Source organism: Pomacea canaliculata, linkage group LG4 (assembly GCF_003073045.1).
Source record: "Pomacea canaliculata isolate SZHN2017 linkage group LG4, ASM307304v1, whole genome shotgun sequence".
In the NCBI taxonomy this organism is placed as follows: domain Eukaryota; kingdom Metazoa; phylum Mollusca; class Gastropoda; order Architaenioglossa; family Ampullariidae; genus Pomacea; species Pomacea canaliculata.
The window spans coordinates 33,052,606-33,067,200 of NC_037593.1; the positions used below are offsets into that span (position 1 = coordinate 33,052,606).

The following is a 14,595-nucleotide window of genomic DNA, read 5'->3' on the forward strand; positions in this document are numbered from 1 at the left end:
AGAGTTAACGTTAATTATTTCCCTTGAATCCTTCACCTGAAGCAGACGTCCAAAGTTCGCCGGGTCACCGTAGGGTCGAAGGTCTGTGGTGTGAGGTGTGTGCGTGCAGGTAATGTTTCTCATTCTTTGCAGCACAGCGCTTAACGCCAGAAGATATCACAATCTGTGTTATTAAGCAATGAAACCCTTAGCGGGATAGAAGGCGGACATACTTTTTTGTTACTTTTTCTGCACAGTGGCGGTGTACCATGGAGGGATCTTTCATTTGACAAAATCTTACCAGGGTCTATTTTCGTTTTTTTCGAGTTGTTCCTTCATAAACGTGCCAGATAAGTGTTTATAGTCGATCACATAGCTAAACACACACGCACATGCAGACACAAACGCGTATATACATACTTTCTTTTGACTCTTTAGGTCAACGCCTGAACTGTTGAATGTCTGAACAAATAGATACATATAGTTGTTTCCTCACTTTGCTTCCCCACATGTTTGTCTTTGAAAAAGAATATACAGAACTGAAAAATGCAAGAAAAAGGGTAAACTGAATTAGCACACTTGTATTTTTCAACTTTGTTTCTATTAAAAAAAAAGAAACTTTTGGACAGGTTTGAACTTTGGCAGAAGAAGAAGTTCATACTGTCCCCTCGCCATGTCTGTCCATCCAAGTTCTGTGGGTAGGATCTTATTTACAAATTTGTCTTCAGTGGTAAGGTGATAGTTACCAAACCCTGCTTAACTAGCACAGATGTTGATCTTTCGAGGTAGGGATGTAGGGTTACAAATCATCCTTAGCTGATTTTATCAACAAACATTAGTGACCAGACTATGACAATATGTTATACCAGCAGGAATCTGCTAACAAACATAACCTTTTAGTGATAACAAGGCTTATGATCCATGTATTATATGCTTAGATAGTAGGACTTCATTTTACTTCAGTAATAAACAGAATTTTCATTCAATTTGGATCATGTTGTCATAGTCCCTAAAATCAGTTATATATTTCCATAGTCTAAACATTTGTCATAAAAATGCTTGTGAACAGAAAAAGTATGACTGCTGATCATATGCACAAAACTCCACAGGCTCATCAGCACTTATGCCAGTTTCTGTGGAGGGGCTGTCCCTGAGGGCACAGGACATTCACAAAAGAGTTGTGACCTTTATCCAAGATAAAGTGGCACCCCTAGAACAAGAAATCCTAACACAGGGGAAAGGGGATCTATGTAGTTTCTCCAGGCACATTAAGGAGCTGCAGGTGAGTCATGAGACAGTTTAGGACAGGGGTGCTCAACCTATGGCCCGCAGGCCACATGTGGCCCGCAAAGGTTCCTCGTGTGGCCCACTCATTTTAACCGGACACAAGATTGTTTTGGTATATTGCTACTTTAATTTTATTTTAACATCAGCATGATTCTGGCAAAACTGCCTTGTGGCCTGTTTTATATTATGTCGAGTGCGGCCCTCGGAAGGGAAAAGGTTGGGCACCACTGGTGTGGCACATTCATGTCCTCTTGTCCAAGGCTGTGGTGCTGCATATTCCTGAGCTTGACTATTCATAAATGTTATGAAAAAATGAATGTTGTTGTTTCTTTTCTGTCCCTTCTTTGTTCAGAAAACAAACATCACTTCATATATAAATGTCCAAATGTCTGACATCATAGAATAATTAAAACTCCCCAAACTTCCAGGTACAAGCACAAATTAACAAGAAATTTTTGTATTGACACAAACTAACATGAACTGACAAAGAGGTGGGTGAAGTACTTCTAGAAGGATTCCTGAAATTAAACTGTCTAAAGAGATTTTATCATTGCAATATGCCTTTAAAGTGAAAACAGCAGCAGTTTTCCATGAGTCTCATATATATATAATGATGATAATGAGATAGTTGCAGCATTGTTTCCCAAGCAGAGATTAGCTCACTACTCACTACACTTTACATAACTACTCACAAACTGAAAAATGCACCATGCACAAACTTCCTCAATCCCACCCACCCCAACCCCTAGACACATCACAGACATGTCTGCAGTCTAAGAAGACAAGGTATTTTCATAAACAAGCCCAACACATGCACAATAAGCCTGAGTGTGGCGCTAGCATTTTGTTCTAGTGGTAGTAGTGATTGTGGTATTAGCAGCATACTCTAGTGATTGTTTTTGTTTTTTTATGGTCTGATCAAGGGAATGCCAAGAGAGAAAGAGAAAGAAGATCAAAACTGACAGGGTCTCTGTTTGTGTGTGAGAGAGAGAGATGCTAAACATTACAGCTTATGTTAACCCTCATTACACTTCATGTTAACCCTCAAGGTGCAGGCACGTGCACAAGGTCTTTGGAATCTTTTTCTGCCTCTGGAGTCTGACCTTGATGTCCAGTATGGAGCAGGACTGACCAATCTGGAGTATGCCTTTATCTGTGAGGAAATGGGCAAATTCCCCATTTCTCCTGTGGTATGTCATTCACAGTCTAATTTTTGATTTTTTTTGTCTTGAGATTTTGAACTGTTATATCCAACAGATTTTCGGTCTTTTATTAGAAAGCATGATGGTTATTGTGTTGCTGGTGTTAGAAGCATGTTGTAGAGTAGTAGTGGTTGTGGTGTTAGTATTATAGTGCAGTGCAGGACTGGCTGTGGCAGTAGCATTATGTTGTAGTAGCAATACTAAATCTTTTCTTTTATGTTAGCATAAGGTGTGACTGATATAAGTAATAGTAATAAGAAGATGCTTGTATAGCGCAAAATCCTACCATAAGGCCAGACTGTGATTTACATTGTCAGGATAAGCATCTGTAATTAAAAAAAAAACCCAGAAGCTCAAGTGGTAAGTTCTTTAAAATTGTAGTACCTATACTCCTTTTTACATGCATACACACACACTGGGCAGAAAAATGTTATCTATAATTGAATGTAAACCTGGAAAATTATTCTGCAGAATTTCTGGAAATAAATGTCTTGAATGTTCATTTGAAGCATAGAGCTGAGAGAATAGCTTGAATGGACATAAGAGTGAGTTCAATAGTTGGTCCAACCTACAAGAAGGATCATTCACCAAACCATGCCTTATGAATTTTGTGTACTCGCGTACAAAAAAATTATCTTCTGTTCAATTTTTATCAACTTTAAAATTGTAGGAAAGAAGAGCTGATGTCAGTCAATCTACAGCAGTTTTATGTGATTTATGGCATCAGGCACCTCTTGCAGATGAGGACAGTAATAAAGGTAGTTTTAGATGCATTTTTGTGTGCGCTATAGGTCCTATAATTGACATCACTGAGACCCTGTACAACAGTTGTTTCTTGCAGATTTTCAACTGCAGCGCTCCAGACACAGGAAACATAGAGACTCTAGTACGGTATGGCACCACAGACCAGAAACAAAGATGGCTAATTCCTCTGCTGGAGGGCACCATACGCTCCTGCTTTGGTATGACTGAACCAAATGTGAGTTAATTGTTGCTTTGGTATGAATGGACTGAAATGAGTTACTACTTGATAGGTGAGATTTTAATCATCAGTTTCATAATTATCTTCATAGACATTATGAAAGTGCCCTACATGTTGCAGGGGAAAGAGTTACCTAGCTAAAAGTCTGTTTAAAAAAATCCGTGGTTAACAATCTTCCTGCTGAAACAAGGACACTGTGTAGCTGAACAATACACCGAATGAACACTCTTTTAGAATAAAGGCAAGGTCTTTTGTGGACTCAATGGTCGGGTAAGTGCGGGTGTGTAGAAGATGAAAGGAAAAAAAGAACACAGTGTGAGGTATTATACTAGATAGCATGGGCCAGAATTACAGTGAAAAATTCTTCTTGGAATCTTCCGTCCTTTATCCTGGAACACAGAGAAATGGACTGATTGGCGCTAAGGCTTTTGGGAGCTGCAACTAACTGATAGTCCGGTAACAGTGTGAAGTTAGCTATGTGAAAAAGTGGATACTCTGACTACAATATGTTATGAACACATGTTCCTGGTTACTATGCTGTCATCCATCTGCTGGTTTGTGTTTCTTTGTTGTGTAGTAAGTTGTTGGTTCATTTGTAGTCTTTAAAGAACAGCTTGCTGCCACATAGGAAAACATGCTCTATAAATTCAGTTATTATTATGACATCTGCATTGTCATACAATGTTTTTTAACCACGAACCCATGACAAGATGTGATCCCGGGTATCAGGTTTGATAGGAGACAGATGCTGATGAGGCTGTAAACTGAACATGCTGTTGTTTACCATGTCCTTGCTAATGCTCAGTTCAGCCTTACTCTTTCGTCATTCTAGGTTGCTTCTTCAGATGCAACTAACATACAAGCTTCCATTCGTCGTGAAGGCAATTTTTATGTCCTCAATGGGCACAAGTGGTGGACATCAGGTGAGAGGATCATCCACTGATGAGCAGTGAGCTGACCTGTCATTTCCTTCTTAATCTTATAAAGGTGATAGTGGAATGTGTGGCACGTATTTCTGTGATGTCAGTAGATTTGCTGTCACAGTTGTGTGGAAGGTAAGTGTGTGTATTTCAGCAACTGAGTGATTTTATTCGCAGCAGCAGAGAACATTTTTTAGTGTTAGAACTTGTGGGCATGTAGAAAGATCATGATGCTGAGTTACATGACAGAGGAGTTATGACATGTCAACTGGTAACCACCAGCCTAACTTCTCGTTCTATTTTGAGTCAAGCCAGAAAATAGCGGGAAATTCTGGGCTCAGCTCTGCTATCATAATGAAATGCTTACTGGTTATGTAGCAAATACATTTCCTATTATAAGGAGACAAATCATGACTTTTTTTCAATATGTGCTTAATTCTGAATACAAAATTGTATTTATGACATGTCAAAGATATTTTCTAAAGAAGTTCAATTGTGGTAAAATTTAACTTCAAATCTTTGTCTCAGTTTGACTGTATGTCCTAAATGACCTAAAACGTTTTCCAAGAAATCTGTTTTATTGAAACTAATGGCATGCCATTTTTGTTCAGCTAATGCAATCTTTTTACAACCTAATGAACACTTGTTTGCTTAAAAATGATTATTAAATAAATTACATAGAGTAGAACTACTCTGCACCAGTTCTAAAAGTTAATCAGAAGAAAATGGTTTCTACTGAAACTGAAGCCTAAACCACTTCATCACAGATTAGTTGAAACCTTCCAAAGCTGCTAGTATCTTTTCACAGGAATATTACATGTTGAACAAGATACTTATGATTCCCCATTGTGTAATCTGATCAAACATTCAAGTAAGTTAAGAAGTGGTATATTTTAAACTTAATGTAACCATGGTCTTTATCTGGAATCATTTTCTCCAGGAATTTTAGTGGCTGGCAGGTAACAGCTAGTGCATTAGAGTTGTGGGGAAGGTTACTTATTAAGAGGGTTACCTGTTACAGGAGCCATGAACCCTGACTGCAAACTGTGCATTTTCATGGGAAAGACTGACTCTGCTGCTCCACGCCATCAGCAACAGTCCATGATTCTTGTTCCTATGGATACACCAGGTGTCAAGGTGGTACGTCCACTGACAGTTTTTGGATTTGCAGAAGAACCAGGTAGCTAGCCATGAAACTTGAGGGGAGTAGGACTGATCATTACAAGTTTCTTAGATTTTTTCTTTTAAAATTCTTTCATGTTTGATTCCATTTTACGAAGTACATTAATTTACAGCATCAAGGTATTACTTTCATACAATGCAAGCCGCCAGGAGTTATCTCCCAGTTTTACGGATTCCTCTCCCCTTCGTCCTTTCTTTACTTTGCAGGTACAAAAATTCACTTCTATAATTCCTGGTAGAAAAAAATAATTCGTTTTCTTGTCATCGTGATTTCTTGCTTGAACAGGTGGACATGCGGAGGTCACTTTCACCAACGTTCGTGTTCCGATTACAAATATTCTTCTGGGTGAGGGGCGGGGCTTTGAGATTGCACAGGGTCGTCTTGGACCTGGGCGTATCCACCATTGCATGCGCCTCATCGGCAATGCAGAGAGGGCGCTGCAGCTGATGGTTGAGAGAGTAAGAGCAGATAATTTTATGTGCACGATAGTTGTTCTAAGATTGTATTAAGTCAGTCCTTTTAAGTAAACTACTGAAATCATAACTTGTAGGAAAGGCAGTAAACCGGTAAAAATGTCACCTTTATAGGATTTCAGTAGACTGCAGATGTTGTCTTATCCTTTGGTAGAAGATACCTTCATAAAATTCCTAGGGTTGGGCTAAGGTAGAAACGCTAACTCTGAGGTAGGCATAAATAATAAAGTCCGGTGAAACTTCCTCATTAAGACTTCTCATATTACGACACCCTTTTAGATACGAACAAAATATTTTTCACGGACATAGTTTACTATATAAACATCATCTCTATTACGACTACCTCTCTGACTCTGATGTTTATAGGTCATTTCGACATAAAACTATATCGCTTTAACTACATCGAGAATCAAAGAGGATAACTTGAATCGACCTCACTAGGTCCATATCGTATACACCGCCCGAACACCGAAAATAGAATCGACCCAGACGCAAAAGAGGAAGCGATCATCGATGACAGGATCGAGTAGCTATTAATGTCAGATATTACCAACAGAGCCATGCTTTGTTTGAACAAGTTCAGCCACCATCTTATTAAACAAAATGCTCGCTTGAGAACACACATTCGGAGAACAAATCTCATAATGACAACAATAAGTAAGCAGGACCGGGTTTTTGTTTGGTTGTTGTTTTTTTATTTTCTTTATTTTCAGCATTTAAGGAAACAAACTTAAATTTATAAGTGTTTGAAATCATGATTGCGCCACAGTGATGTAGACTTTTATTATCCAAATGATGGAAGAGTCTGAACCTAAAATTGACCAGCCCATAAATATCTTGACTGTGTGACCAGACTATGGACAGAGTAGCCTTTGGTAAACCTCTGGCCACGCAAGGAACCATTCAGGCTGACGTGGCGACATCCCGCATGGAACTCGAGCAGGCGCGACTCCTGGTGCTCAAGGCAGCTCACATGATGGATCGCTACGGTAACAAGGTCCGAAAATTATCTTTAAATCATTTGTTAATCAGAAATTACTTTGTATAATTATCATGGGTTTTACTGTACAGCCGTGAGGTGAAGTGCATGAGAATTCATGTTTCTCGCCTGTGTTTTAAAAGGAGAGAAATATCTGTAGACTAGGGTGGATCAAGTAGCTGTATGCTGTAATGTAAAAGTACTCAGATATCTGGTGTAGAGACCGAGTGGATCAAACAGCCCGTGCAGTGTGTTGTAAAAGATATGTGCTATACTTGCAAAAGGTAACTCTTCTGTTACTGGCAGGTGGCGGCTGCAGAAATCGCCATGATCAAAGTGGTCACTCCCAACATGGCGCTACGTGTCATCGACCGAGCCATTCAGGTTGGTCGACTGTGTTACGAGTTTCTGACATTTTTCCCGTGCTTAGTCAACACTGCATCTTTGTATTATCGCTGTATTGATTTACGCAGTTATGGGCCTTGTAGTGAGAAATGTGACAGGTCTGTTGTCGGCCTCTCGAGACAGGTGACAGTGTGTGAATGTGTTAAAGCACGAGTACAAGTAAACAGTTAAAAGTGTTGCCATGATACCGTTGCAGGCTCACGGAGCAGCCGGTCTGCACAGTGATCTGCCCCTGGCGGCCATGTTTGCCCACGCTCGCACCTTGCGCCTAGCGGACGGCCCAGACGAGGTTCACCGCCGGACGGTGGCGCGAGTGGAGTTCACTCGCCGAATGCGACAGCGCGCAGCCAAACTGTGAACACAGCTACTGCGATCACGGATTCTTCCTGACGCCAAGCTGATCGGTCACCCCGGTTGAGGCCGAGGGCGCGTGGTGTCACGTGCTTCTTGACACGTGTCTGTGTGTGCGTACTCTCTCCTGCTCTACAATGAATGTATTGTGACGTCTGTATAGTCGTTGTCACACACGCATGCCTCGCTTCCGCACATCCAAGTTTCGCGATGTCATCAACCATTCATTCTGCTTTATCTGGCCTAACTAATCAGACATTTGCTGTCACGTGGTGTCATCCGTTACATTTCATGTGACGTGACCACCATGGCTATTGTGCAGAAAGTGCTAAGGACAGTAATGGCAGTTTGTCGTGTGAGACGATCATCGATAAGCTTGAGAAGGGAAAGAATTGTAGTAGGCATCATCATATGGGTTAGAAACAGTGCTCAGACAAGTAACTATCCTACTACAGGTCACTAGTTTCATACAAAAACTAAATTAATCGCCAGCAGTGCACTGTCAGTTCACGGCCTGCACACAACTGGTGTAGGTCGTTATTCTTAATTTTTGTATTTGTTCAACACGATTGAAGTACATGCTGCTACGTATGTTTGTGTATGTCGGACTTGTTAAAATTCAAATGATACTATGACTTATGTGTGTATGTTTGTGTGCACGTGCCAGAACTCTTAATCACTTTTGCTGAAGACAATATCAAATTTTGGTCTGTGTTAAGCTGCGCTGGACAGAATCACCTGCTAGCACCTCTGAGTGGGTTGTGGTGCGATGACTCAGATGGATTAACCATTGCCTGGTCTACGGTGTTGATGTAAACACCAATGAACAAATTCACTTATCACTGAGCTCTCGGTAGCACACATGCGTGTTAACACACACACAAAGAGCGTGTGCGCCATGCACTCCGCCATTCTGCTTGTCTAAGTGCGATGCATGTCTCTTGTTTTCGCAAAATTCTGTCAGCATCTCACCAAGATATGTGAGTACGTTACAAGAGCGTTAGTTATAATAATTGTTTATTGATCTCACAGAGATATGCAGCAAGTTACTAAGGAGTTATACCGGGTGTGACTGGACAGCACACCTACCCATCATCCCACTGCATGTCGACATGACGTTTTGCATTATTTTTTCTGCATGTTGTCTTGTTACTGTATTTTCAGAATATCGACATCTCTATTTTTTGTTAGTTTCATTTTTGTTTCTTGATGTCGTCCCAGCTGACTGGCGGTTGGTCGACTCGGTAGATGCTGTCGGCGATGTTGAAGTAGGCGAGATAAGAAACCTCCTCTGGAGTTGTGTCGTAGTGGTAGTGTCCCCCTTCGCCGTGCTCGCTAAAGCAGTGGAAATGCTCCACACGCAGGTCAAGGCCCTGATGACATAATCATCCAATGGTCAAACTTCCAGTCATCGACACACACTACCATCTTCAAACACACAACAATCGTCCAACGCTGTTGACACACTACAATCTCCAAACACAGTTTTCGTCAAACCCTGCTGACACGCAGAAGAAGTTGTCAAACTCTGGCAACTTACAAGTTTTGCCAAGAATGAGTCCAACAAGGCAACGATTTTCTGCTCAGTTTCCCACAAAACCGTTGTAGTAATGACCAGCTTTTGTAGCAAGGTCATTTTCACACTCCTCACACAGGTAAAAGACAGCTCGATGGACTATTTTCTGACACGATGAGGTCCGGGTACTTGCTTAAAAGCTCTGTGAACTGTACATCTGCATTTCCTCAACTTGCTGTCGAAAAGACGGGTAATTTGAAATTGTTCGCTTCACCTTTCCCTCCCCCTACACACAGATATACTCTCTCGCTCAACCCTCAATTCAGCAATTTCAACAGGCACGACTAGCTCACAAGTGCAACATTTTGATGTCCTCAGAATGCACAAACAGGTTATCGCTGACGTGTGAACGTACTCACCGGGTCATGTGACACCAGTTCCCCGACACACACAAGCGGCGCGTTCATCTCGTAAAACTTCAGCCACTCGTCCACCTCCTCGTCAGAGCTCAGCGGTGCGCATGGAAAGTCCGGCTGCAACAGGCCACCACCTATCAAGCATACCCCGGGGTCCCACAGGGGACCATGCAATAGGAATGGGACATACATATGCGTGTGTGTGTGTGAAAGCGAAGCTTGGAAAGGAATGAGATGAAGCTGTGGTGTGAGAGACTCATTAAGAGTGAGTAGCATTACTCACCATGACGTGGAGGTTGGCCTTGCCCTTCTCGATGACAAAGACACCGCCCAGGGCCACGGGTTGTGGGCCGTACTGCTGCTGTAGCGCCTGGCGAGTCGCGGACATGAAGTTTTCATCTCCTGTTCGCTTCCTGGCTTTGATTTCGATCACCTGCCAAAATAATAATTAAAAAAGTCGCACGAACACTGGTCACTGCAGATGAATAGGTTATGGCAGACAAATGATGAGGACAAGACGAGCGTCACACTCGCACACGATGCTTCCACCATGAGGTGATTTCGCACTATGGGGGGAGGTAGGGGAGGAAACCGTCGCCCGCGGAGAATACCCTGACGCCCAGCCCTTGCAAAGAAGGTGTCACATGCAGAGAGTGTCCCGAGACGAGATCCGAACTCAGACCTCTCGCTGCAATGGTGACAAGCGAGTGTTTTAACCACTGAACTACTGGGGGGCCCATACACTGGCACAACACGAGAACATGAGTACATCACTGACACAAGACAGGTTGATCGGCACTCAAGAGAAACTTGGGTCGGTCTTTGCATCTTTCGTAACACAACAATTACTTCCTTTACACACTCCACGTAACAAACGTTTCCAAATCGCATGCAGTACCTTGCCTGGCTTGCCCTCGCAGCACAGGAAGTTGCCCATCAGGTTGAAGTCAGTGGAGTTCAGCTTCTCCAGCACCCACAGGTTATTCTGCACCAAAGGATTCTCGTATTACGCCCACGTGACGCTCCAACAACTCAATCCACCAAGAAATGCATCATCACAATTGTAGCAATTGGAAAAGAGTGGTCATCGTATTGTTATATGCCCATCAAGCTGTCGGACACTGTTACAGGTCAAGCAACCACATTCACCTGCTTCACGCGGAAGCGGGTCATGTGACCATAAGCTTCACTGCGTTTACAGCAGCGTGTGTGAGATACAAAGCCCAACATCATTTTCATCATGTATTTGTTTGCCACCAACGCCCTCACTTGAGGATTCACATTGGTGACGTGCGAGTTGTAGTTACCTGAGGGTTCACCTTGGTGACGTGTGAGTTGATGCTGATGGGCTCGTTGCCCTCCGCTGCCACCTGTACGGTACATGCCAGCTCTGAGTTGACACCCACCACCTGCCACGGGCCCGCCCCCGCTCCCAGTATGAAGGCGCCTGGCAGCTCCACCTGTCGGGCAATCTCCGCTTGGTTGTAAAGCTGGGAAATTAAGGCAGGTAACAACAGGTAACACTCATGTGCTGGCTTTCTTGTGCAGACAACTCCAACGAGTTAATTAACCTGATTAATTCAGAGCTGATATCTCCCTCATACTGCCTCGTGTGCTCCGTGATGGCCATCGGCTGAACACTAAACCTTGACCTGACTAACTATTTAACCCTAGCCCTGACGTCATCTAAAAGCCAACCACGAGGATTGGCTCAACAGTTGTTAACTGTCCGAGTGCTACAGAGCTTGTACCTTGTCTTTCTGGGGAAGTGGGAGGAGGTATGGAGGACCCCCGACGTCAGCAAGACGAGGACTACCACAAAGACCTGAAACATGTCACCAAGATCAGCTGTGTGGGTCAGATACACAATCGTCAGCTGTGTGGGTCACATGCACAGTCGTCAGCTGTGTGGGTCAGATACACAATCGTCAGCTGTGTGGGTCAGATACACAGTCGTCAGCTGTGTGGGTCAGATACACAGTCGTCAGCTGTGTGGGTCAGATACACAATCGTCAGCTGTGTGGGTCACATACACAGTCGTCAGCTGTGTGGGTCAGATACACAATCGTCAGCTGTGTGGGTCAGATACACAATCGTCAGCTGTGTGGGTCACATACACAATCGTCAGCTGTGTGGGTCACATACACAATCGTCAGCTGTGTGGGTCACATACACAGTCGTCAGCAATGTTTTGTCAGATAACTTGCAATAACATGATAAGAGTATCGTGCAGAGGTAAGCTATTAAGTATACAAGCTATATTTGTCAGTGGCTATAATAGACACGTCAGCACTGCTGCCAGTGTCAGACACAGTGCCTTCAGCTCTCTGGCAGCCATACCTTTGGCAGACAGGTTGAAGGGCTTTTGTGTGAGGTCCGGACAGTCCACTACACTGACCAGCACTGACTCAAAGTTCTTCTCTAGGCCGCTCTGTAACACTAAAAACATTTACACCAGTATAAGAGACCGTCAGAAATATTGTACAATCATGCAGTAATACACAGTCTCGACAGACACGTGATACACAATACAGCAGGTGACTTCCACACAAGTAGGTGACGTCATATGCAGAGAGGTAATAGCTACACAACTGCAATGTACTCTACATATTTCGGCAAATATTATGGAATGCGTGAAAGTGTTTAACTTATGAACTGACACACTGTCAATAACGTGACAAACAGTTTATAAACAGGTCTCGGGGTTCACGAGGTTAATCACCTTCTGACTAGGTTAGCGGGCGTCACGATATCCCCAAGATTCACTTTCGTTTGTGTGGTTGGGCTATGTATGACCCTTGGACCCCTTTGTTTCGTGATTTTGCGTACGTGTGTTGCCCTGTCAGCTGACAGTTATGTACCTACCTACAAACAGCCATTAGCCTCAACTCAGGTAATGACCCCTACATCAATGTATGCGACCCCCGCCACCACTTAAGTCCTAACAGTAAAATATGGTGGCGGGGTCTCCGCATTGTACTTCCTGTGTCCTCCGCCCTCTCGGGGTAGTCTCGTGTCCTCTCCATCCTAGCGTGTCTTTCTTTTGATTTTTCTTTCGTTATCTCCTTCTAACCTCGAGTGTGTAGAGGCCAACGTATCTCACGCCATCCGCTGAGAGGGAGAGAGAGAGGAGAAGAAGAAGGTAAGAAAGAGACAAACTGTAACTTGATCAACAGTCTCTTCCTTACCTCCAGGAAGGTGCTGTGAGAACACTGGGGATGTCCGTTGTGAACGCTATACCACACCAAAACCCATCTAAACACCCTCCCAACAATATTTATAGAAAGCTGATCTATAGTGAGTACGAAAGAGAAAGTGTGTGCATTGGTATGTGTGTAGTAAAAGTCATTCCTTGGGAGTACATAAAATAGTGCGAGCAGTGGCATCTGTGAATGTGTGTGTGTGATTGGTATTGTCGACTAAGAGGCGGCCATTATCAAGACATGTCCCTTGGCAAATAAATGAAAACTCTTCTTCTTCTTCATTTCTACTGCGAAGGGCTGCGTTACACAAGGTGAGAAGAGCTGTAACCGAACTAACAGTCATGCCATGCGCTGATTACAGTTTGCATAGTTAGTAACGGAAACAGATGGGAAAGTTTGCAGTACATACCTTGGGCCACTTCCTCTAGCGGCGGCACGTGCGTGGGGCACTTGGTGATGGGCGGCATGGCGACTCTCGTGTCCTGCTCTGGATCCCCACACTGATGGTCGATCTGCTGCACTCATGGGGCGACTGACCGCTGGCCACACACTGATGGCCGGCAGATGAATACACGTGAGGTCTACAGAAAGACTCGCTGACACGGAGGACAGGCAGACACCACCTGACAGCACGCACGGGAGACAAGCTGTCCTCGTTATTACTCCCCCTTTACCTGCACTCAAACTGATAAGACACACACACGATAATCACCTGTGTGTCTGTCAGTGTAGGAAGATGTTTGAGTTTGTGGGGGCCAACTCGATCCATAATTATACTGACAGTGAACGGAATTCACACCCGCACATTATCGACGAAGCAGATGCCTCCGACCCAAATTACTAACAATGAAAAAGAATGATCATGCGCTAAATATTGCTTACTCATTAGTTAAAAGTCCTTGTCAAACATCCATCCCAATCTTTGTGTGTATATATATATCCCCTCTTTAGTTTTTCCCTTTCTTGATGTCTTTACTTTACCAAAGTACGAGTATAGTGTTCAGTTTCCTTTCTTTGGATTGTGGACTGGCAGTGAATTCAATGAAAAATAGTAAAAATAATTATAAAGTAACACCAGGAAATAGCCATGATAAATGTTGATAATTCAGTAGCATGGCTCAGCAAAGAATAGTTCAAAAAGCCGCCATGACTAGCACTAACTGTACACCCAGGCAGAACCTATACAATTAATACAAATGTGTAGTCTACTATTCACTGAGCGCGTATAAAAGTCAGTCTAAGGACTGGGTGGACTGGTGGAAGGTCTCCGCCGAGTGTTCCAAGCAGGTCATGGCAGTCACGTGATCATTCAGCGCACGGTCACGGAGGCATCACGCCCCTCGCCTTGTTTGAGAAGATAATTATGGACACACACACACATCCGCCTACAATTAAACTCTCTGCCAACAGCCAGGACCTGAAATACTTGCGTTTTCTAGCTCAGTGCGAGGTCACGATGTGCGATAAGCGGGACCACGAGGTCACATAGCTCCCTGGCCGGACACTCGCCGGCTGCTACTTGCGCATGCGCGTCAACAAGGTCACGATGACGTGTCACGTCGTCTGCTCGCGATGGAACCCGTTATCATAGGATGATAGACCGAAACGATCCCTGCCATGTACCTACCTCATGGACTTGAAATGTATGTCTGCTGTTTGTACTACGGCTCGCTTTCTCTCCTCCATTTAGCCGCCAGTC

At 43.5% G+C, this 14,595-nt stretch overlaps 2 protein-coding genes across 6 annotated transcripts; one reads left to right on the forward strand and one right to left on the reverse strand.

Annotated features, from left to right (window-relative positions):
• Positions 1-5: 5 nt before the first annotated feature.
• LOC112560978 (acyl-CoA dehydrogenase family member 10-like) lies at positions 6-8,390 on the forward strand. Of its 5 annotated transcripts, none has more exons than XM_025233070.1 (11): positions 6-109; positions 609-677; positions 1,089-1,261; positions 2,316-2,456; positions 3,310-3,447; positions 4,283-4,373; positions 5,392-5,550; positions 5,839-6,011; positions 6,880-7,023; positions 7,312-7,389; positions 7,607-8,390. In XM_025233070.1, the coding sequence occupies exons 2-11, from the start codon at positions 653-655 to the stop codon at positions 7,766-7,768; spliced, it is 1,284 nt and encodes a 427-aa protein (XP_025088855.1). In that variant the 5' UTR covers positions 6-109; positions 609-652; the 3' UTR covers positions 7,769-8,390. The 5 variants fall into 5 exon arrangements, with proteins under 5 accessions (XP_025088855.1, XP_025088858.1, XP_025088856.1 ...); XM_025233073.1 differs by having other exon boundaries at positions 34-95; XM_025233071.1 differs by having other exon boundaries at positions 49-109; positions 595-677.
• Positions 8,391-8,761: 371 nt separating this feature from the next.
• LOC112560979 (ester hydrolase C11orf54 homolog) lies at positions 8,762-14,440 on the reverse strand. Its single transcript, XM_025233075.1, has 9 exons — positions 14,314-14,440; positions 13,306-13,581; positions 12,034-12,132; positions 11,445-11,518; positions 11,001-11,183; positions 10,592-10,678; positions 9,977-10,126; positions 9,697-9,810; positions 8,762-9,134 (listed from the first exon to the last, which is right to left on the reverse strand). The coding sequence occupies exons 2-9, from the start codon at positions 13,361-13,363 to the stop codon at positions 8,955-8,957; spliced, it is 945 nt and encodes a 314-aa protein (XP_025088860.1). The 5' UTR covers positions 13,364-13,581; positions 14,314-14,440; the 3' UTR covers positions 8,762-8,954.
• Between the last annotated feature and the right edge of the window lie 155 nt (positions 14,441-14,595).